The sequence below is a fragment of the Falco biarmicus genome, chromosome 10 (assembly GCF_023638135.1).
Source record: "Falco biarmicus isolate bFalBia1 chromosome 10, bFalBia1.pri, whole genome shotgun sequence".
NCBI classification, from domain to species: Eukaryota; Metazoa; Chordata; class Aves; order Falconiformes; family Falconidae; genus Falco; species Falco biarmicus.
The window spans coordinates 28,448,261-28,471,060 of record NC_079297.1 but is presented as its reverse complement, the minus strand read 5'-3'; the positions used below and the strand labels follow the sequence as shown (position 1 = coordinate 28,471,060).

Genomic DNA, 22,800 nt, shown 5'->3' with positions numbered 1-22,800 from the left:
TTTATACACAAAGATGAACTATTTAATTTCAGCCTGAATTATCTTGCTAGGAAAGATTAAAGTTTTGGAGAGAAAAAGCAAAGATGAAGGAAGACAAGAGTCTGTACAGAACACACAAAATGGCTGTCAAAGTCTATGTGTAAAATAAGTTATTTCAAACTACAGATTCAACAGACAAAAAATGCACTGCACATGGCATCCATGCTTAAATAGCAAACCAGTTTCAGTCACACAATAATTTTATGGTCCGGTTTACCAATCCAGCCTATTCAAATTTTTAGTCCATATTTATGTGCATGCAATGATCTACTGGAATCATCACTTTGTGGTATTTGTGTCATTATAAATTTTTTTGTTTGCTTGGTTTGTCTTGTTCCACAAGGCCACATCTCTGGCTGCTGGAACAAATAGAGAAGATGGGAAATGATACATGTAGAACTGAAATTAAGAAGCACTCCAGTACAATGAAAACACAGAATTTGTTCGCAACATTTAGTTGTTGAAGAAGCCTGCTCAAGGTGACTTGTAAGGTGCTCTCTAACAGCACCGTCTCACTCCTCCAGTCAGCCCTTCTGTCCTCCTGCACTGGACCACACAATCTAATCCGGAAAATCTCTTGTCTATGTAAATGTTTTATGATATACAGCACACTAATAAAGAAAGACGACCCCAATTTGTCACCATAAACTACAGCCTCACAAAGAAAAAAAAAATCTTAACTCTCTGGAAGTTCTAATTACTTAAGAACAGTCTCCATAGACATTAACAACTAACCAGCTAAATAAAACTCTCATTCCTGACGAGCTGTACCCACAAACCATAACTTTTTCATCAGAGACTTATAAAACTAAAATAAAATCTTTGAAAAGTCTTCAAATGTGTCCAATAGACAGAAACTTCAACAGTGTCCAAATCGTCCTCAGCACCCACACAGTCACCTACGGATCTGACAGGTGGCTTAAGCTAGCTGCATGGAAACACCTAAAGACAACAGCTCATGTACTGATAGTATACACCACCAGAATCCTGACTCCTAAAGAATGCCAGGAAGCACATTCTTTGATCTTTTACTAAAAAGAACCCAAAAATGTGTAAACATAAATTGAGAAAACTAAGTTGCTTCATTCATTCAAGATGTTTTCCTTTTTCCCCTTACAATACTGACAGGAAGCTAATGACACTTGCTTCCCTGCACTACAATCTAACCTCTGTGAATACATACTGTTTCTTTACTTGTCAGAGCATTGTCCTGCAGCCTGAATTCTGGATTCGGCTCATGTTCTTCAAAGATGAAAGACATGCTAAACCCTCAGTCAAATTAAGAAACTACTCTGACAAGCCTGGCTACCACACAGATGAACATGTAAAGAGTGGAGATTGTCAGCTCTCTGCAATGGAAATTAAGAAAGTTTGATAAATTCAGATCATTTTAGAAAGTCCTAACTTGAAAAATGCAGAATAGTGTTTAAATACCTGTACAAAAATCACAGCAATGGGGAAAGTCACAGATATCTCTGTTGTTTGACAGCTACATGAACTCCAAAAAACCAACTTGAATTTACACAAAGAATTTCACAAACTATCTTCACATATAAGAGATCTTTAGATCAGGTACGTTCCTGATCCTGGCCAGTAGCTTGGCACTTTTCAAGAACATCTACATTCACGCTAATCAAGAAAACTATGCAAGTATTTGTTCCGCCTGTTGTGTCTTACATTAATCTGGATTTCTCCAAATCAAGTACACTTTCCCTGATATTTTTTTAAAATAATTTTTATTTTAAAATATTATTTATATTTATTATTACACTCATGGCAGAAGACTGTAGGATCCACCCACATGCAAACAGCACCTCAATGGATGAAGACATCTGAAGAAAAATAAGACTCATGGTAAGAGTAGTGCATGCATATGCATTTGTAAATAAAGACAGTTCCAAGGGTAATCTTCCATGGATGAAGAGCCATCCCACGAACAACCACCTTCACTGAATCACACAGGCATCTATTGAATTCTATCCACCGATTCTGAGGGCAAGATATTGCCTAAAGTGATCTATGAATCTCTTGCTGTTTTCCGATTGCAAAAGCACTCATTAATCCATGTTGTAGCTGCAAGACTAAGATTTTCCAGCAATGGCTACCTGTGATTTTAGTTTACAAGCTCTAACAGACCACTTGTCACAGCTGTTTTTTGCATACTAAGTAAACATGTTATTTCAATATTTTCTTCTACAGGAAAAAAAGCATTAACAAGAACTTTCAATTACAATCAATGGCATTAAGCACATATCTCTGATGACAAAGTCTTTCTTCCTTTTATTTGGCTGAAAAGCCTTGGGGAAAGTGACTTTATTCTGGCAGTCTCTCACAAGAAATAAAATCAATTATTATAAGACCATAATCTGCCCTTCAACTAGTCAACAAGTGTATTTGATGCCTTAGTCTCTGTAAATAGATCTTGGCCTGAAGTCTCACAGCCCATTGTTCTTACCACTTGCTTCTACAGTTGCAGAATGATCATGGGAAGCCAAGGCTCAAAGGTGAGCCAGTAAGTAGTACTGCCTGAAGCAATACAAAGGTAGACACATTTATCTGCTCAGTTATTACCGAACACGAAAGATCAGTTCCATTCTTCCTGTGGGAAGAAAGCTTACCATCTGCAGCACATTGCCGCAAATGTTAATATGGGGTCTTCTCCACATTAACTTTTCACACAATATGAAGAGCAGCACTGTACACAGACATGAGCCTGGTGTTAACTCTTGGCAGACTGAAACTTTGACGTTAAATCAGTTGGAACCAGAGATAAATCGCACAGTTGTCAGCTGGTTGTACACATGGGCTGAGGAAGTCTCCTTCCAGAAGCCTGGCTGCTCATGGCATCAGCACGGGGTGGGTCACACACTGCTTACCTGAGTCAAAAACCCTCAAGTTTGTTTTCTAAAAGCATCCGTGTATCTTTACCTCATACCTTCTGGATCATGTGTACTAGTTATGCAATTAATCTTCATATAAAATCTATCGCTTCATCTGATCTCACTGATTCCTCTTTGTAGTGCTCGTTATATAGAATAAGTCAGAGACACCAAATCAGAAGGCGCCACTGAAATCCAGGTTGTACGTGACACAAAAGCAATTCTCTCCTAGTACTAAAAGATACTTCTATTAGCAATTGAAGCTGAATGAACCTGCGTTAACATGGCTCTTGAACGGAACACACACACACAGAGGTTTCAACAGCCTTTTCTAGTGTATTGGGTACAAATAGCAAGATTTGGGTAGTGGAGGGACTGTAGAAATAGCTTAGAGAAGGTAAGGTGTTGCCCTGTGCCAGACGTAGCCATTTCCCCAACAGACTCACAGCTGCCCAAAGCTAAGCCCATCAGTGAAACTAGTGGCACTTATGTGAAAAAGTATTTCAGAAAGGGCACAAAATTACAAGAAAGAAAGAGCAAGGGTAGAGAGAGAACAACAGAGGCAAAAGAAAATTAGAGAAGATCAACTTCAGGAGAGTAGGAGGTGCCCCACGTTGTCTTCATTTCCTAATACCCAAATTATTAATTAAATTTCTGTGTTAACTGATAATAAATTAAATACTTGTTTTCTTCAGAGGTCGTACAACCAAGCAGCAAACAGGCAACAAAATTTCTATCCCTTACTACGGAACTACAGACAAGCGATGTGTTAGAAGCAACAAGAAAACTCAAGGTAGTCCCTATCCCATCAAGTTACGCATTTATTTTCACTGATCTCAACTGCTGTACGTGTACCTGTGTACCCCTTTCCTTCCTCTCCCTTCCTTCACTATCTATTTATAACTTGCACTTTGTTATTTTTTGTCACTACACATTTATCTCTCCCAGTTTTCATACGGCAACTCATACAACTGGTACTCAAGGAACAACATGATAGACAAAATGACCAGACAGTGAGGAGCAATTCAGGAAAGGGCACTGCACCCCACTTGCCAGCCCACAGCCCAGGGAAGTGCTCTAGGTCTCTGCCATACTGGTGGACACTTGCCTCAGAGTGAAAACCAGTGCTTCTGCAGAGCAAGCGCCTGAGATACCTGATGCTTCCACTCAGACAGAACTGGTAAGGAAGGAGAATTCCATACATGTGGCAGGTTGTCACAAGGGCCCAGGCCCTCCTGGAGAAAAGAAAAGTACCCATAGAGTGGGCACAGGTTATTGACGCGTTACGTAAGGAGGCTGATTTGCAGAAACAGTTAAAAGGCTGCGCAGGATTAAAGGAGCAGAGATGGAGATAGATAGGTGGTTTCAGAACCATGTTCCTGTAGTGGACTCCACAGATAATGAGGCAACTTGGATCCTTGTGACCCACAGACCCACAAAAGCAGAACCCTGCTTCAGTCTCCACCCTCCAGCATCACAACCAAAATCAGATATGAAGTTTTAACTCTAGGCACCCACAAGCAAGGTCTGCAAGGAGAAACCGTACCAGCAGCGCACAGTGGATACTGCAAAAATAAACCTTGTGTGGTTGTTGTGGGTGACTCTGTTAGAGGCACTGAGGCACCGGTCTGCCAGCCTGACAAGGAGCCATGTGAGGTGTGCTGCCTTCTGGGAGCTAAGGGCCAGGATGTGGCTGAGAGGGTGCCACAACTTGTCAAGAGCATGGACCAGTATCCTCTGCTACTCTTTCACGTGGGCACAAATGACACTGCAAGCCAGAACCTGGGCTCAAGGAAGAATTATTCTGTGTGATTCTCTGTGTGCGGGGATTTTCTTGATTACCACCAACCGTATTTATAGCATCATGAGGTAACAGCTAATAATAGCACAGGAATCATTGTGCCCACCATGAAAACCATTATTTCCATGGTAGTAAAAGACAACCACTTAATTTACAACAGCATTCTTAAGTTGTGAAAGGAAGGAAATGAAGTGTATTGTATCCAACTGTTATTGTAGTAGTCTTCAAGCATCTTGGCAAAATACAATTATTTAATTAACACTGCATAATGTAACTATACTGTATAAAATATAATTATAATGTATAAAAATAGGGATATTTTCTACTGAACAAATGCCTATATCTGTTTCAGAACCATGAACGGCACCTCTAACAGCACTGATGCATCAGCTATGCAAAGGTCTAGCAGTGACCTTCCTTGAAAGACTGTCTTCAGTTTTGTCACCAGTATAATTTTATGTTACATCAACATATTTCTTGCATATCTGCTATGCACGTGCTGATCCTGCCCAATCATACTTCCTTATCAAGAATTACGAAAAACTATGAGAGAATCAGTGTCTGCTTCCAGTTTCTGATCACCTTAACTAATAAGTTTGTGAAGTCATGTAATAACATTAACAGCTGGCATTTAGCAGATTAAATGGTAAGAATTGAAAGTAAGGTTTGGAAAAAAACCAACCCTCACATCTGTATTGCATACCTCAGAAAATAAAATCTCTTCAGACCAACATTGCTGAGAATGACAGGACTAACAAAATAGCCAGCTTCACCAGAAAGGCACACTGACATCATAAACTCCCATCTCCATGAAAACTTTTCAAACTCATTAAGAAATACTCTTTTTTTTCCAGCTTCATTGAGATTTCAACTTTGCTTCCTAAGAAAGGTTACTATGAACAGGTTTACAGTTAAGAGAAAGGATCAAGCCAGAAAAAGGCTGCAAATATAGTTGCAGAGACAGATTCAGACATGTTGTTTGTTGTTACTAGTCTGTAAGATCTGTTTGCTTCTACCCCTCATTTGACTGCAGCTCTACTCACAAAAGCGGTAGTATTTCATATCAAAGCTTAACCACTGCAAAAATGGCTTCCACTGTATCAGAAGTGCTTTACAAAATCTGCAGGGTAACCTTATATGCTGATTTCAGTAAGTGCCAGTAACGAGAAGGGTTAAACAGTCAGTCAGCAAAAATACCCTATCTGCAAAAATACCCCTATGTCAGCTGAAGACACGTATAATGCATCAATAACTGAGCAAAACTACACACACTCAGGTGTAAAAGGCTTACAAAAGAAAAATGATGCCAGGATGTAGGCAGAAGGGCTTTGATCACATGCTTTTCAGAGTTCTCCAGTGCATGACGCTAATTTATCAGCCTAGAAAGGAAGGAGCATGCAATGATTAAAGGGGTAACGCAGTAAATATGCCTTACCTTACAAGGTGGACTCATGATGTGAATCTAAGAAAACTATCATTAAAGACAAAAGAAACCTCAGCTCTCTTTGATGTTCAGCAGCTAGATTTTTAGGAAGTCAAGATAATCTAGTAAATGCTTTTATGAAAGAGTACCATAGTTTGAAGGAAGTGAAGGAACTGACTTTCACAACCTCAGCAGCCTTCAGGTTCTTGAGTCAATCATGAAGAAGCGCACAGCAACTTTATCTGTTAGATTGCTTCTGCTGGTACTTTGGGAATTGTTTCAGGAATATAAAGTACTGACTTTTTCATAGGCCTAATGGCCTCAGACTCTGGCTCCCAGCACTCAAAAATTAAAAAATAATATCTATATTTGATTTCCTGCAGGCAATAGCATTTCAGCTTACTGTGGAAGTAAGGATCCTTTCATCCTTTTCCTCTACATATGCCCTTCCCCTGTTAGCCAACATATACCCTCCATACCCAGAGGCTATTCCCCATGACAGGTAAAAATCCCAGATTTGCATTGGGTCATAGAGCCTTGATAGAATTTTTAGAAGTGTGAAAACTTCACCTAAATTTTGTCACACAGGAAGATATACAGAGGAAGATCCCACTTTCAAGGTCTATTGTAATTAATGCAAACACATTATCAGCATCCTTAATAATTACAGTCTGACAATTCCTGCCTTGGAAGGCTGATCCCATGCAGGACACTGCTATAAATCCTCTACGAGGTAAATGAATCTCTGAAATTACATTACCTCCTTGTTTGTACAGGGTGATGAAAGAAACACTGACAAGTAAGATTAGAGAGATGGGATGGGAAAAAACATGCCAAAAAAAAAAGAGGTGAATCTTTCCTGTAAAGCTAACTGCCAAGAAGCCACAATCATCCTATGAGTAGTATACAATCAGTACTTTAAAGTGTATATAATAGCACATACAGCAGGAAACATCCAAAACTCTCAACAAGTTTTTTGACATTTCTGAGAACTTGAAACACAATTCATTATTATTAATTGGTATGTTACCACTATTGCATTTTAACGCAGCCAATATACATGCATAACGGTAAGCTACTGGAGTGCTGCTAATTTTTTTTTCATTTGTTTATAAAAACCCAGAATATTTTACAGAAATTCAGGTTAGTTTTTTTCATGAGAAATAATCTCATGCTTACTGTGTGTATTAAGGTGGAAATCCAGTCTGGTTCTGCTGCTTAGCAGAAGCCCTTCCTCTCCCTGAAGTCACTGACAAGTTCTAGAGACATAAACATCAAACTGTATTTTCCCTATATGAATGAGACAAGTAGATAGAAACTAAGAGCCAGAGAGAGTTGTTTGGAATCTTTATCCAGATTCGTACCCACACCAAACAGGCCATCCTGGAACCCTGTGCCCTCGGGAAGCCTTGGACAGATCCAGCCAGGTCTCCCCCAGAGCCACACTGACACCAGTGCTCATGAGCACTGCACAGAGAGCCTGAACAGCTCCCCAGGGCAGGGGTGCCACACATTGTGTCCCCATAGCATTCTCCCCTGTATTTACATCACCTAGATTTTCCCATTAACTGTTCACTGGACGAGACTGTGGGAGCGAACTATTTATCAAGCATGCGTTCATAAAGGGATTAGCAGTGCAACATATTCTCAATAATGTACCAATTTGTCAAGTCCTTTCAGACACTTCTTATCAGAAATATCTGGGTATATTAGATGTTTGATGATAGAAAGATCCATGAGATCTTTGAATTTGGATTGAGAAATTCATACTACAGAGTCTTCTGAGATCTGAAATAATGGAGTTAACACATCACAAGAGATTGAAAAAGGGATGCTAATATGTACTTACTGAAAGCCGATGACAGTGATTCAAGGTCTTATGCAGCAAATGGGCAGTCTGGGTTCAGCAAGTTTGGTTTTCAAGTAATGCAGGTAGAACAGCAACAATATGTGAGTTGTTGCAGTGACGAATCCACTCACAAAAACGTCAGAAGGCAGCTCACTTCTGCTAACTAGTCCCCTAAGACTCGGCTTCACTTTGCTCAGGATCAAGGCACTTGTAAATGTAAGAGAGCCAGATGCTTCTCCCACGGAGGAGACATAGGGGAAGCCACTGGTCCCAGAAGGCTGCAAGTCACTCATACAGAATACTGCAAGACCTTCTACTTACCCGGGCTATGTGTCCTGAACTTAATTTTATTTGACTGTTGGCTGGTAGCGGTGTCAGGCTGAAAACATCAGCAGCTTTTGGGTTTGGACAATGGGATGTTTGTCTCATTTGTACATAACCACCTGTTCTACATGATATACATATGTGAGTATGTTCATCCAAAAAAGGGCAGACATTCATGCAGAGAAGGTGGACGTCTCCTGCTTTGGCAGACATTGATTTCCTAACACTTCCTAAAAAATCACTGCACAAAATTACTTTACACTGAAGATACTTGAAGATGAGTCTCAAAATACGCTCAGCACTAGAGGGCAGTATAAGAAACAGGAATATTTGTCTTCCAAGAGAAATCTGAAGTTTTAAAAACTTCTTCAGAACTTGTTAAAGAGCTCTCAGAACTGCAAGTAGCAAACTTATAAACGGCTAATTAACCAGAAAATTCTATTATAGTGGTTATTTCCTACGGGTAAGAAAACATATAGGAGAAAAATAAAATTATTTTTAGGTCATCAAGTAAATGCTGAACTATATTGTATAGGTGCATGCAAACAACACTTTATAGGAACAAGGTCTTGGTAAGGGCTCTATATCTCTCCTGTATACACTAGAAATAGCCTGCTCTGATCTGAAAACGCTATAAATCCTGGTCATTGTTATTTCTACTACATAACTTCTCACTACTAGCCTATTAAATTCCCCTCTAGCCATAACTGTGCCATGGATATGAATCAGGCTAGACAGGTCTCTGCATCAATCTGGCAAAGTTAACAAAGTTACTACAGGCCTGGACAACCTGAAACTAGGGTAAAAGCTTTTCACTTGCTGGAAAGAATATCCAAGGAAATACGTATTTTCAAGTACAATCAATTTCCTCTCATATTACTTACCAGATGAAGACATAGAGCTGAGCTGTCTGACAGGTACCAATACTGCACTTTCAAGACTGTCTTTATCCATTGACACCAATATTTTGACAAAGACCAATTTTGTCTTCTCAAGTGGGTAAAAGGCTGATTTTTTAAAAATACACTATAAGGATATTGAAGACTAAGGACAACAAGTTCCAAACCTTCAGGTTTTCTAAAGCAAATTTTTAAGATTGCCCAAAGCAATACCTCTCTGTGCTCTTCATACTGGGAAACCAGATTTTTAAAAAGCATCAATTTATTTAAAGTAACACATAATTGATTAACTAAGACCTTTGAGATAAAGGGTTGTCAGAAGAATTACTGATTTACTATCACTTAAAGGACTACTGTTGTCTTCATTACAAGAAATAAATTTTAAAAAGCAAAATTATTTTTCTCATTTCAGAAAATTTTGTACTTAAAGCACTAACTTGAACTTAATCTGTAGGCAAACATGCATCGGTTTTTGGAATAACAGGCTAATGACAGAATAATAATCTGCTAAAAACTGCCTGAAAATTAATTTGGCAACTTTATTTCCGTTTGTAACATTGAGATCTGTGTACCACAAACTGCAGTGCAACTGCTAGAAACTCACAGGGGTACGAGTAACGGCCAGAGGAATGAGAAGGGCACTACTACCAATCTAATTTTTCAGGTAAGCAGCATGACTGTCTCATTCCAAGTCATGGTTCTGGTTCACATGAATACCACTCCCCCCACGCTAGTTAGATCAGACTGTCAAATCATTTCCTGTCTTGGATCAAAAAGACAGCATGCTATCATATATAATGATCAATTTTTTAGTTATTTGTGATAATATTTTGCAAAATTCTCATCAAATTTCATTACACTGAGCACTGTACAAAAAAAAAAAAATAGAACAATGTACAAATTAAACATTTTACCGAACAGATAAATGTTCAGTAACTTCACAGAGAAGAAGTTCCACTGACTTTGGTGCCTTCAGGAGGACTTGAGCAAACTACTTCCATGTCTACAACTTCATGCTTGCCTAACCATTTGTCATTAAGTAAGCTGATTACACTGTGTATTTTTTCCAGGCAGGAGTTGAAGAGAACAGAAATTCACAGATGAGACACCAGTTTGCATCCGGAAACAGAGAGGACCAGAAATAAAGACTACTTCTACCTGATGCTCAGTAGCAAAACTGAAATTTCTAAAAACTACTTCCTCATCACCGCGGAATAAATAAGTAGAAACACAGAAGACCTCGTATTATGCAATTACACTACTGCATTTACAAGCATTTTTTATTTGTAAATGGATGTAAAAACTGAATTATTGTGGAACTCTGCTTTGGTGTTTGGTTATTTTCAATTCAGAGATTTACCTCAGTTTAAAGTGGAGTCAGGTAGGATTTATCAAACATTCTTGGGTAAGACCAGTAACTAAGCACTGGTCACCGGATTAAAGGTATAAAGATTTTTTGCTCAAAATGCAGACCATTTTTGCCACCAGATGGAAGAAGACCTTTCATTACAGTACTGAGGCAGGGCTTTCACATCTTTACTCCTCCGCAATTGTTGCTGTCACAGAAGACAGTGGAAACTTCATCACTGACCACTGTAGGATGAGCAAACAGTGGACACAGAGTCCTCTAAAAACATCATTTCAAAAGGTGACATTCAGATTCTGAAGATATTTTACATTTAATATACACAACTATTTATTCTGGGTCAAATGATCAATGTTGAGGCTTCCTACGTTATTTTAAATTTTCATTCCTGTGAACATTAAAATCCCTATCTTTTATTCTTTGTTGAGGAGCTAACATGTTGGTCATGTAATGCTCTGAGCAAATTCCAACAGAATGAAAACTCTTCATGCCAAAAGTCATCCTGCAATTGGCACTGGATGCTATTTCCTGTTTTCCCAACTTGCTTTGCTCCGTTCTTGCACGTTGTTAAACTTCTGTTCCACCAAACAGATGAACTGCATTTTATCAATAGGTAATTTTATTATTACTGGTTGAATGGTTAACAAGTGTGAAGGTTGTTTTAAAACGCAATGTATTTTTTATTTAGAACTAAAATAAAGTTTATCACTTAAACAAATAACTGGGGCTGTTTTTTTGTGGAGGTTTAGGTGTTTAATTACCATGGTTTAAGGACAGCTTAAATTTAAACAGAGTGGATAGCTGCCCAGGGTGGCAGGCTCCTTACTTCACCTACTCAAAAGGAAGGGGATTACTTTCTCCACTAATGGCCCATTGTGCGGTGACAGCTTACTGCAATTACTGCTCCGGCCACAGACCTTCCTCCAGCTTCCTGACCCGACCCCATCCTGGCTCTTTCTTCTCCCCTCCTCTTCCCAGCAAGCCAAAAGGGTGAGCAGAGGTTCTCTGACAGAAAGGAGAGGAAAACAATGGATTTTGAAAAGGAGGAGGAGAAGCTGTAGCAAGCCCATGGACCCCGCAGCAGGACTCCCTGGACTGAGTGGGCAGGGAAAGAAGTGGCCATTCTGGGCTGACTTCCAGCCTCCTCCGCTCTCCTTTCCCCCACTAGCACCCAACCAATTCCTCTCAGCACAGTTAATAAATAATGAAAATTCCTGTTCATTACATCCTCCTGTCATCACAGTTGAACAAATACTTGAACATACAAGGCACTAGCATTCCTCAGTTCTTAGCAAATATGGAAAGGTTCACAAAGCAAGCTCAAAGGGTACAGATGTACAGTCAATAAAAGCTACATATAAAGAGCACTCTGTAAAGGTGACAGAATAAACCAGGTTCCACGGTAAAGCTTAGGGTCAGAGACCTCTCAAAGACAAACCACAGTGAGTTCCAGCACAGGAAAGGAGACAGAAAGATTCAGAATATTCCCCTGATTGTAACAGTACACGTTCCTAAATTTAGGCATCTGCTTATGTGCTTACTAAAAAAGGAATCTCATCTGCATTTAATGAATAGCAGACCACATTTTTCTTTGGGATTAGTGCAGTTTGCATCTGTGCAGCTGAGAGGATTTAAAAGCTCAGTGTGTTTTATCTCAGAAACCCAAATCTTTGACACCTGAAGTAAACATGAAAGCACTTAACTATTTTGAAAAGTTTATTTTGCCAAGAGCTTTCAGGTTGTGACACTAATTAGTCCTATGTACAGCTTTTATACAAAACGGAGTAGTCACACCAAAAGTAAAGTTCACATAAGGAAACAGAAGCGAGCTCTCTTCTACACTCGTTCAACTCAAAGCACCAAAAATAGGCTTCCTTTTTCAGTAATTACATAAAATGAGATTTTCTCTGCTTACTGGGCTGTACTGAACTTCCTCAGATTAGTCCTCCTTCACCAATTTCCATTCATTCCTCTGAGGAATTTTGTTTTGGCCCCTTCTTCACAAACACAGAAAGAGAGCAGCAGCTCCCCCACTCAAGACAGCCTTTTCGCTTTTCATAAATGCTTTCAACATGATAAACATTGTAAGCTGTTTTACCACTTCCACAGAAGTATATCACTGGCATCTCAGTAAACAGCCATTTTGATAAGTGGACCTGCACTCGACAGGGCTCCTATTTCAAAAGTACCCTTCAAACACTTGCAGATGTAATTGCACATGCTTGGAGCTAGTTCACACTTTCAAGATTTTTCCTAAGCTACCCCAAGAGACAGAGATGAGCTTCAGTTAAAAAATGAAACGTGAAGGAATCTGAAAAGCAGGGCAGTTTTGAAGAAGAGTATGCGTGCGCTTCTGTAAAAGTATCTTCCATCCCCATTTGCTATTGCTCTTTTCATGCTTAAAGCACTACACATACACATATGCAGTAGCATGGAGTAAGTCTGTTTTACAGATCTGCAAAGTACACTGCAATAGGAAAAGAAAACTGAGCATAATATAGCTTTCTCCTCTTTGCAGAAAAACATGAATGACAGGTTAAACACACCCTCGCATCTTTGATACCGAGTACAAGATTTGTGTTAATTTAACAGCAATAATGAATTGAGACTGTCAAGATATCATGAATTCTCCTTGAAATAGTAAGAAAACTTAAAAGAAGACACAATCAAATGAAGTCTTCAGGTTCAATAGGTATTTGGTAAATGCCATATGACCCCTTATCTTGAACTTAGTTTTGGAAAAAGGATAGTAAGTGAAAAACATGTTAGAAGATGACAATAAGTCATGCAGACAATCCGCAGTCTGCATGAATAGAAGGCAAAGAGGATTTTCTAGATCATACCCAGCAAGTACTTTGGTTTGTTTGGTGTTCTCAGCTGTATGCACAGTCTATCCTACAACTGGGAACTTTGAGAAATATTTACTACCTGAGGGTTGTTTTTTTTTTCTTCTGTCTTACTTTAAGAACTGCAGATATAACGGCTTTAAAACTTACAACATCCTGCATTTCCTTTGCAACTTTAAAAACAAGTCTAACTTTCACAAATATTTTTTTGGAAGCTGCATCAACTCTTCCTCTGCTTCAGTCATGTGAAGAATGGAAGCATCTGACCAACATTGGCTCTGCAGGGTTCTGCTCCATTAGCAAAATTTTAATTTTTTCTGAGTTTACACAAATACTTCCAAAATTTGATAAACACATCAAAAAAAACCACTAAGGCAGAGGGTATCTCACCCCATGTTCTCCATTGTCAAAGTCAAGAGACTTCTCTAAAGATTGGACTGTAATGAAGAAAAAACAAGAGTGGAAAACTCCACAAGCACTGTGATCCCTCCAGACAAGAGGAAAAAGCAGCACTCAGTTCTCACCAAAGCATACAACTGCCCATGTACTGTGATGACCATTACATGAAGCAAGAACTAGACACCGAGCATCACTCCACAACAAAAAGTATGACCTTCAGAGTAAAGGAACAGAGACACAGGTTTTAAAAGTCTTATCTTTGCATTGACAATTGGGTCCTTCTTTAGAAAATAAGGCAATGAAACTAATAAACCCTGCAGAATAGCAAAGCTCAATTAGTTAATATTTGTTAAGCGGTTTACAGAGATAAAATTGTACCTGTTTTATACTGCTCTTTACAATACACCAGGTTGATTCCTCAGAGCAGATGTGCAGTTTTATGGATGGCGTTACGAAACCATGAATAATCATCACTGGGGGAGGGGGAGCTGGGAAGGGTGTAGCGACATGATTATTACTGTTGAAAGAGATCTAAAAGCTCAGAACATAGGAGGAACTTAAAGAGTTGCTGATTGCTACAAAATGACAGGCAAATTCCACTACCATTTACACTAGAAATTAAAAGATATGGAGGTGGTTGGGTGCTTTTTTTTTTTAAAGTCATCACAGCCCTGTCAGAATTTTAACCCCCAAAAATACAGCTAGAGTATGTATCAAACTTATAGCTAGAAATTCAGTTTTAACCAGAAAAAATGAGCAAAAAAATGAGGAAGCCAAGAAAAACTTAAATTGCTGACAAAAAAAAAGGAAACTAAGCAAAGATCAAGGAAAATTCAATCTATTATGCAAGATACAATGGACACTTTAGTTAGTAATTTCTCATCATAGGACTACAGATTTCCCTGTGGATCTTCTATGGCTTCAGTGTGAGAAGAGTTACTGAAAAGGGCTGAAATTCACAAATCAACCTCTTGTAAATGTGCTAAATCCACACAGAAGAACATAAGTAGAAACACCTTATGAAAATTTTTATTATCTTTCTTGCAACATAAAACAAAATTATAATTTCCCAAAATTCAGCTGTATCTTTTTTCTTCCTGTCCTCATTCCAATTCTGCAGATCAACTTTCAGTAATCCTCAAACCAAAAAGGACAAGGGGAAAAAAAAGCCCCCCCCCCCCCCCCCCCCCCTTTAGCAGACATATATTCTGAAGTTATACAAGGAATTTTCTACTTTTCTATTTTCTCCTAATAACCCTGCGTATCATACATCCTGAAGGGAAATACAATTGTTAATTAAAGATTAACAGTTGATAATTTTGTCTAAGATGAAAATTGAGACTCTCTAATAAGAATTGTTCCAGACCTTTCAATGCTGCTCACCAGTACTGCACCCCAATTTAAGCCTAGGCAAAGAAGTACTGTGCCCACTGCATACACCTCCAAAAACATCAACACCAGAAAGTGTGTTACTTACTTAGTCACAGTACCTCTTCAGAAAGCCTGTTCTTTAAATTATGTTTATCACCAGTATGGTCCAAACCTACTTACTGTAGAAACACTGACAAAAAAACCACAGCTGGAAATGTTAAGGAAGAAATGCATAATTTTGATTGCTGTTACTTAAATTAATCACATTTACAGTATGTTTTAAACAGCAGAAGACTGCACTTGGCAACAAATGCATTTTTACTCTCATGTTGCTTCTCTGGGAAGTGGTGCCAGTGCTCTGATAAACATTACATTTCACATTCTCTTATGTTTTCCAGAAAAAAAACCCACTCATATAACAGAAAATAGTCTGGAAAGGCAGTACTAATAGTGACTGTGAAATAGCTTAATTTCTAGGCACTTAATGATCTTACCACACTCACCCCCCTCAGGTGGGACACAAGTGACACTCAGATGTTAACATGCCCATTATGAAGCCTCTCAGGCAGACAAGAGAAAATGTAAAGGGCAGAGAGCCTTGCCTTGAATCCTGTCTCCCGCAATGACTCACAGGCTTCCTGCTGTAAGAAAGTGCCTTCTTTCACTTGCAATTTACAGCTCCAAATGCTTCCATGGATTTACAGTGTCCACGCATCCTCTTTAAAACAGTCCCCTAGGCCTGACCTTCCTCTCTAAACAATTTAGAAAAAGGTCTTCCTCTTTACCCAGTATTACGCAGCAAGAGCATGTCTTCAGGATACAAACCGTTCAGATTTACTTCTCTCCTGCATAAAGTGATTTGATGTACATCAAGGCTGTACTGGGCCCCATCACAAAGCTGCTTAAATGAATGAGAATACCAGTGCTCCTACTGATTTATACCAGATAAAGATCTAGAACACTTCAAATAGTCTGTTATAGGATAAATCCTCATCTCAGCTACAGCAAAATAGACAGGAGCAGAATTTGCTTAAATTCAAAAAGCTGCCGAAGCATACCACAGTAATACTTCATATAATTGCACAGAAGTATTTCCTACCAATTCTTCTGTTCCACTGCATGAGAGCAGAAACGTACCCAGATCCTACAGTCTGTGCATTAAACAAAGTAGTGCATTTAGCAGATCTCTCATATACATGTAATCTCAGACTTGTGGTTACTAAACCTAGCTGTTCTAAGTAGAAACAGAATTATCCAGGAATGTTAGCAAAATGCCTAAAAACCTGGGTAATAAAAACAGGCGTTCACCAATTTTGTAGAACACCTTTAATAATAGAGGACCAGAGACTTTATTATTTATTATCATTACTTTTAGCAGAGAATATTAGAATAGATAGCTGAAGAATATATTCTGATAAAACACCAGAGAATTCTGAGACATTCACTTTTGAATTTACATAATGCTTTTAGGAATTGTTACGCATGATAACAGATTTCATTAAACCTGAGGTTATGTCCAAAATGAAAGACAGTGGTTTTTTCCATTTGCTCCACCTGCCCAGCAGGTGTTTGAAATCTGCAGGGCTTGCAAGTTAATTACTGATGAGTCACTAGGGTGGGATGGGCTAATTAAATTCTCTTTGAAAAAGAAAAGAATGAACAAATTATTTTACCAAAAGAGTTAGGACATAAGCTGCAGAATAGTAGTGAAGGAAGAAATTCTAGAAGCAGCCATCTCTGAAGAGAAGACTTGAAAGGAGCTGATGTTACTTTGCAATAACTATTCATTACTGAAATTAAAGATTTTTCTGCATCTGCAGTAGAAGTAATTTTCTCTAACAGCAAATGAAGATCCTTAACAGTTTGTTTCCAATTAATCTTCACTCCTGGAAAAAGCTGCCCTTTAATACTTTGAGTTTTTAAACACAGTTGGCATAGATTGACAGAAATCAGTAAAGGGTCCAGGAATCTTGCAAACAAATCCTAGCTCAAGGCAATGCCAGCGAATTAAATTTCTTACCTGGAAAGTGGAATCTGGGACATTTTAATCCAATGTTATGTTTTACCCCAGTAGTTTTCTAAGTGCTATCTCTGAAAAGAGAATAATTATGAGAGAAATTTAAGCCAAATAGAAAGCAGGAGGTAATTTTCCTGGCAGAAGAACTAAAGCTTGTTGAGTTTATCATCTCCAAATCTTAGCCAGAAAAGTTTCCTGAAGAAGCTCGACAGTGTTTCGTTGTATCACTGGGGAAGAGTGATTTGGTAAGCTTGCCAAGGAGGCATGGCTTTCTCCATGAACCGAGCCACAATGTGGCTGGGAACACTGTAATGAACCTGCTTCTCTTTCCATCTGACTAAAATATGTACATGGAATCCATCTCTCCATACTATTGACTCAGACATTCTCAGTGTGATCTTGAGATCAAAAGTTATGTCAAGGTTGCTTTTCTGCCCCATACTGATGTTTAGCCAACAGTCATTGTCTGAAAGAGGTCAGCACACACACAAGGGAGTTGGAGACTTAACTCCGAGGTTGCTTTTGCATTTTGAGGTAATTTACCAGAAAAATGTATGTCTCCTTTTCAAGAGCTTAATGCTCTCAGATAGCAAGTTTTTGGTACGCTACCCAGGGCCAGTAAGCTTTCCAATGCTTACCAAAGCGCTGCTGAAAAGAAGTAGAAACCAACACTAAGAAAACTCCTATGCTACTTTCACTCTGAGTTTCAGAATAGTGGCCTGCTAAAAGGTTCAGCGAAGGAGTGCTTCTGACTGTAGTGTCTCTCTGCAGCTGTACCTATGACAATACAGGAGTTTAGAAATACACGCAAGGAAATACTGATGAGACCTTTCTTGTCTCATATAATTTACATGAGAGTAGGTTAACCAGAATCAGCGAACTGAGCATAATCTTGCACGGTTTCTTCTCCAGCGAATATTGTTATAAAAGGTTCTGTCCCTTCAGACATTTGCTCTGATAACATTCTTGTTTGTGTATCTTCCTGCCAAAGACCTATCAAGTTGTGGAGGAACAGATGTCTGTTTATCCATCACCACTTTTTTGGCTTTGTCTACCACCAGGTTCTCCAGTTCCCCAACGCTCTCAGAAATGGAACTGTAGACAGCAGATTTCCACTGACTTAGGTCCTCAGCTTCACCTACAGTCAGTGGAAGATTTTTCCATATAGTCTCCCGTCTAATTTTACATGGTCTTCATAAGCAGAACTTTCTATTTGTGTTCATGACACATTCTTGGTATTTTTCATCTGCTCCTCCTGACATCTCTACATCCTGGCTTTGTCCTGCCTTAAACTGCTGCAAAAAGTAACCACCCATGGGCACATGGAATGTGCAAAGCTGTGTAACACTGGGCAGGTTACTTAAACACCAGAACATCTCCACCTGAAAAAGCATACCTAACCTTCAATGCAAAGAGCTATTCCTAAGATAGCCTGTTGCCTCAGAGCAGAAAAGAAAGGAGAAAATGGCGAAACTTAGGAGCCAAACTGTCCTCAACTACAACACATTCTTTGGCCTCCTGTAGAGGATGACGGCTGCACTAGGGACTTACACTAACGGTAATTTTTCTCCTGTTGCTGCTCATAGTATCTTTCAACAGTGGTAGAAGAAAAAGAGGATTTAATTTTCTGCCTAAAATAATTTCTTAATTATCTTTGTACAACTGAACACTTACAGAAAAGCCAAAACATTCTCCCCATGGATCTCATCTTGCCATTGTAAAACAGCAACAGCATTGCTTCCCCTGCCTTGCAGGAGTATTAAAATAAAGCTACACTTTTGAGCTATTCGGTATCAACCATCACTGAAATGCCTATAAAAACAGTAAAAATCCTCTCTCCTCTCATTAGCAAAGATGTTAAAAGCAGCCATTTTTTCACAAATTTCTCCGCATCAGCAGACAGTTTGCATCACCAATGATCTTCAATTACTTCTTGTCCCTGTCCCACAAGAAGTTAATACTGAAGATGCTGGTTTCACAGTTTCCAAGCCACCTGCCTCTAACACTCTCTGTATGACAAGGAACAGATGTTTACTACAATTCCATTTCCTTAACTGGTAACAGTGGATTTGTTTTGTGCATAAGGAGATTAACTAGATTTTCCAACCTCTTTGGAGTTTGGATTGTGAGGAATATTTAATATTTCAGTAGAACTGTCTTCCCTGCAAAGAGACACATGGACCCTGATATTCATTGTCTTACAGCCTAATAAAAATTTGGTTCTTAGAACTACAAATTGTTACCAAGAGGATGTTCATTCCCAACTGACCTAATCGTACAGCATGGAAAGAAGCAAAAACCTCTAATTTTCAAGTTAGAATATACTGCACCCAAATATTTTGTTCAGGCAAAATCCTTTCTTTAAATTATATCTCTTAGCCCCAACAAAATCTGCACTTCTTTGCTTAATTACACAGCCTGCTTTACCAATCTCTTTTCCCATTCCCCCTTTTTGGTTTTTTTCTTGCTCAGAGGTATGCAAACCATCTGTGCAGCTAACATGGTCTAATAACTATCTGCAAATCTGTTTCCCTGAAAGTGACATTACCAAAGCTGGAAGGCCAAATAATACCAGCTGCTTGCAGGAGTGCAGGCTTGCACATCACAAGGTCTCCGATTTGCTCGCTCCCTGTCTGTCCCCACTCAGGCAACACATGAAAATATCTTAAGACACTACAGGTCCCACTTCTGCTTGGGTCAAACATACCTGCACATTTTTATTTTATTTTCTTTTATTTATACCACAGCATAGTAATTGAGTTTAAATGCCAATATTCCACATATTTAACAGATATATAACACATAAAAATAACATATTTCACATCTCTCATTTCTTTGAGACAATGTCCGGCAGACATCAGACTCTTGCTGAGAGAACTCCTGAAGAACAGTTTTTTCCAATGACTTTAATAAAATCTATTTTAAATAGAAATATTGGCATTTATTCTTAATATACTGCCCAGTACGTATATTTTCCATATATGTTGCAGTTTGCTAATCACAGAATCATAGAATCATTTCAGTTGGAAAAGACCTTCAAAATCAAGTCCAACTGTAAACCTAGCACTGCCAAGCTCACCACCAAACTATATCTAATACTTTTTTATAACTGTTTCCCTTGATTGATGAAGTGAAAAATCTTCATCTCAAAAAGACTAATAAAAAGCGTTTTGATTTGTTGTTGTAATACTAGACCACTAAAAACTTTTCTGAAAAATTACTGAAAAAATACTTCGATTTTATTCTCATGACACTTGCATACTACAGAAACATATGCTTAATTTTACAGATTGTTGTTTTGATTTTTTTTTTTTTCCTAGTAAGATCTAAGCGTTCAGGATAATTAAAGGAATTCCAAGGGATTTACATTCTCCATCTCTGAAGAGGAAGATTACAGGGTCAAAAGAATACATCCTTGGCCCACAAAAAAACAGAGCATGTTTATACAGCCTCTGCAAGTGCCTGTCATCATTGAAAGTTTTTTAACTGTTAACTCTTAGATTGTATTTTGGGAATCTGGTTTAGAAATTTACATTAAATACTTCATATTATTTTTTAAATTAAATTAATAAAGGTACAAATACTATACCTAAAGTGATATGTTACTTACACAGTCATACCACCAGCCAGAACATGCCCTTAGTAAACAAGACTATTTTTACTAAAAGAGAAACACTGACATAACCTTACTTTGAATACTACTCAGGTAAAGAAGACTTGCAGCTTTACAACAAAATACACATGTTGCAACTGGAGCAAAGTCATAGACCAAAGCTAAAATGTGTCTCATTAAAAGAGCCCTTTTTTCCTTGTTTGGGGGGAAGAAAAAAAAATCTAATTTAAATATACTCAACAGACTCAAGAGGAGCTTCTTATTAAATGCATTTTCTTTTGGCAGCACGCACACAATAATGCTCACAGCTTCCAACCCTTAAGAAAAGCCATGTTTTATGACGGTAACTTCTTTTGAACTTGCATTTCCTGTTAATAATTTTAATCTCATCTTAACCTTAAATATCAGGATATCTCTTAATATATCTCTTACAATGCATTGGTGCCAGTGTAGGCAATGGTAGAAGCAGAGGGACAGGTAAGAGCAGAAAAGCAAGTGCTTTCATTACGTTCCCTCTAATACACTAACCAACTAGCCAGCAAAGCAGAGCTACTTCATGGAAAGTAGTAAATTATGCAGGGGAAAAAGTCAATATAAATCTGTTTTCTCTTGGAGTAAGAGGACACTCTACATGCCACAGCGTTGTTCCTCCTTGAGTTTTCAGCGATGACTACTCAGATCCTCCTGCCGGGGACCAACTCAGGCCTTGCTAGTTCTTAATGTAGATAAACACTGATTTCTAAACCACACCCTTTGAGGCAAACAGTCCTTAATGGAGAATACAAAACATAAAGGGATATTGGAACAGTAATTCCTACGTTGTTCTAACATTTAAGGTAAAGGAGCTATTCTTTCACGAAAATGAATTAAATGAACGTCTTTACATAAAGTATATTCAGAGTACAAGGCTCAAAATAAGATACAATTATGTCTTCCGTGAGAGATAACAAGACATACTGACAGAAGAAAACAGTGCTGGACACTATGGTATAACCCAGAACTTTGTTTCACTTGTGACTGACTGATGGATGATCATGTCTTCCCAATGCTTAACAGGATTTCCAAGGTCTATCTTTTAACACAATCAGTTGTTTGTCTTCTAGTCATACTTGACAAACAAAATTAAGTAGTTTGGATTTATGCTACTTTCTTCATGGAATGTCCATTTATAAACATAGAATTAAAATCTCTTATTTAATATATCCCATTAGAAAAGAACAGGAGAATGAGGAATGAGATTTTGTCATATTTGTCATATAATTCTATTTGATGTCATTCCTCTTTCAGTGATTTCTATCTGCATAATTTAATAGTTCATTATCATATTACAGCCACTGAATCTCAAATAGCTGGTAATGATATTTCAGGTCCTGCCAGCATTCACTTGCTACAGTCTTGTTCCTTCCACCTTCCATCTGAGCCACTTCCAGCTGGTCAGTGTCAGGGGGAAGTATTAACGGTCTTAAAAAAGCAGGGTAGAAAACTTGTACTGTATCATCCGACACCCCAAATGTTTGGGTGATGTTTCCAACCATCCTAAATAGGTTTCCATGCAGCTTTTAGTAATACTTTAGGCTCCACGTGCATCATTTAAAAACAGCCACATAGGTTAAGTTGTTGGGGCTTTTCTCTTTTCAAATACTTAGAATGCCTTTCCCTGTAAGGGAATTAGGTCTACATTTGGATCTAAAATTATTACTATTTCTTTTATCTCAGATGCTGCCCAAATTACACTCTACCTATTAAATAAAAAAAGTATTTATCCAAAGGCAAGACTATAAGCACAGTTAACTGAGCATGGAAACACATATGGATTCCTTGGCCAGGCAATCAAGCTGGGGTTTCTGCACCCCACCTCATTTTTCACTCCCCTCTTTCCTCAGAGTAGCTTCCATACAAGTCACTGTAATAAGCTGAAATACTTCTCCTATGCTACTTCATGAAAAACTAGCTCCAGAGGACTGAGGGCCCCAC

The 22,800-nt window shown here is 38.4% G+C and overlaps 1 protein-coding gene across 7 annotated transcripts in view; it reads right to left on the bottom strand.

Moving 5' to 3' along the window:
* The window catches only part of GALNT18 (polypeptide N-acetylgalactosaminyltransferase 18), a 328,712-nt gene that overhangs the window by 119,388 nt on the left and 186,524 nt on the right, over nt 1–22,800 (bottom strand). The window contains exon 1 of one of the 7 annotated variants that reach the window (XM_056353158.1): nt 9,200–9,359. The exons of the other annotated variants lie outside the window; for them this stretch is intronic. Within the exon in view, the coding sequence (XP_056209133.1) occupies nt 9,200–9,269 (70 nt within the window). The 5' untranslated portion in view covers nt 9,270–9,359. Of the gene's footprint in view, nt 1–9,199; nt 9,360–22,800 lie in introns of those variants that run through there. 7 annotated transcript variants of the gene reach the window in all.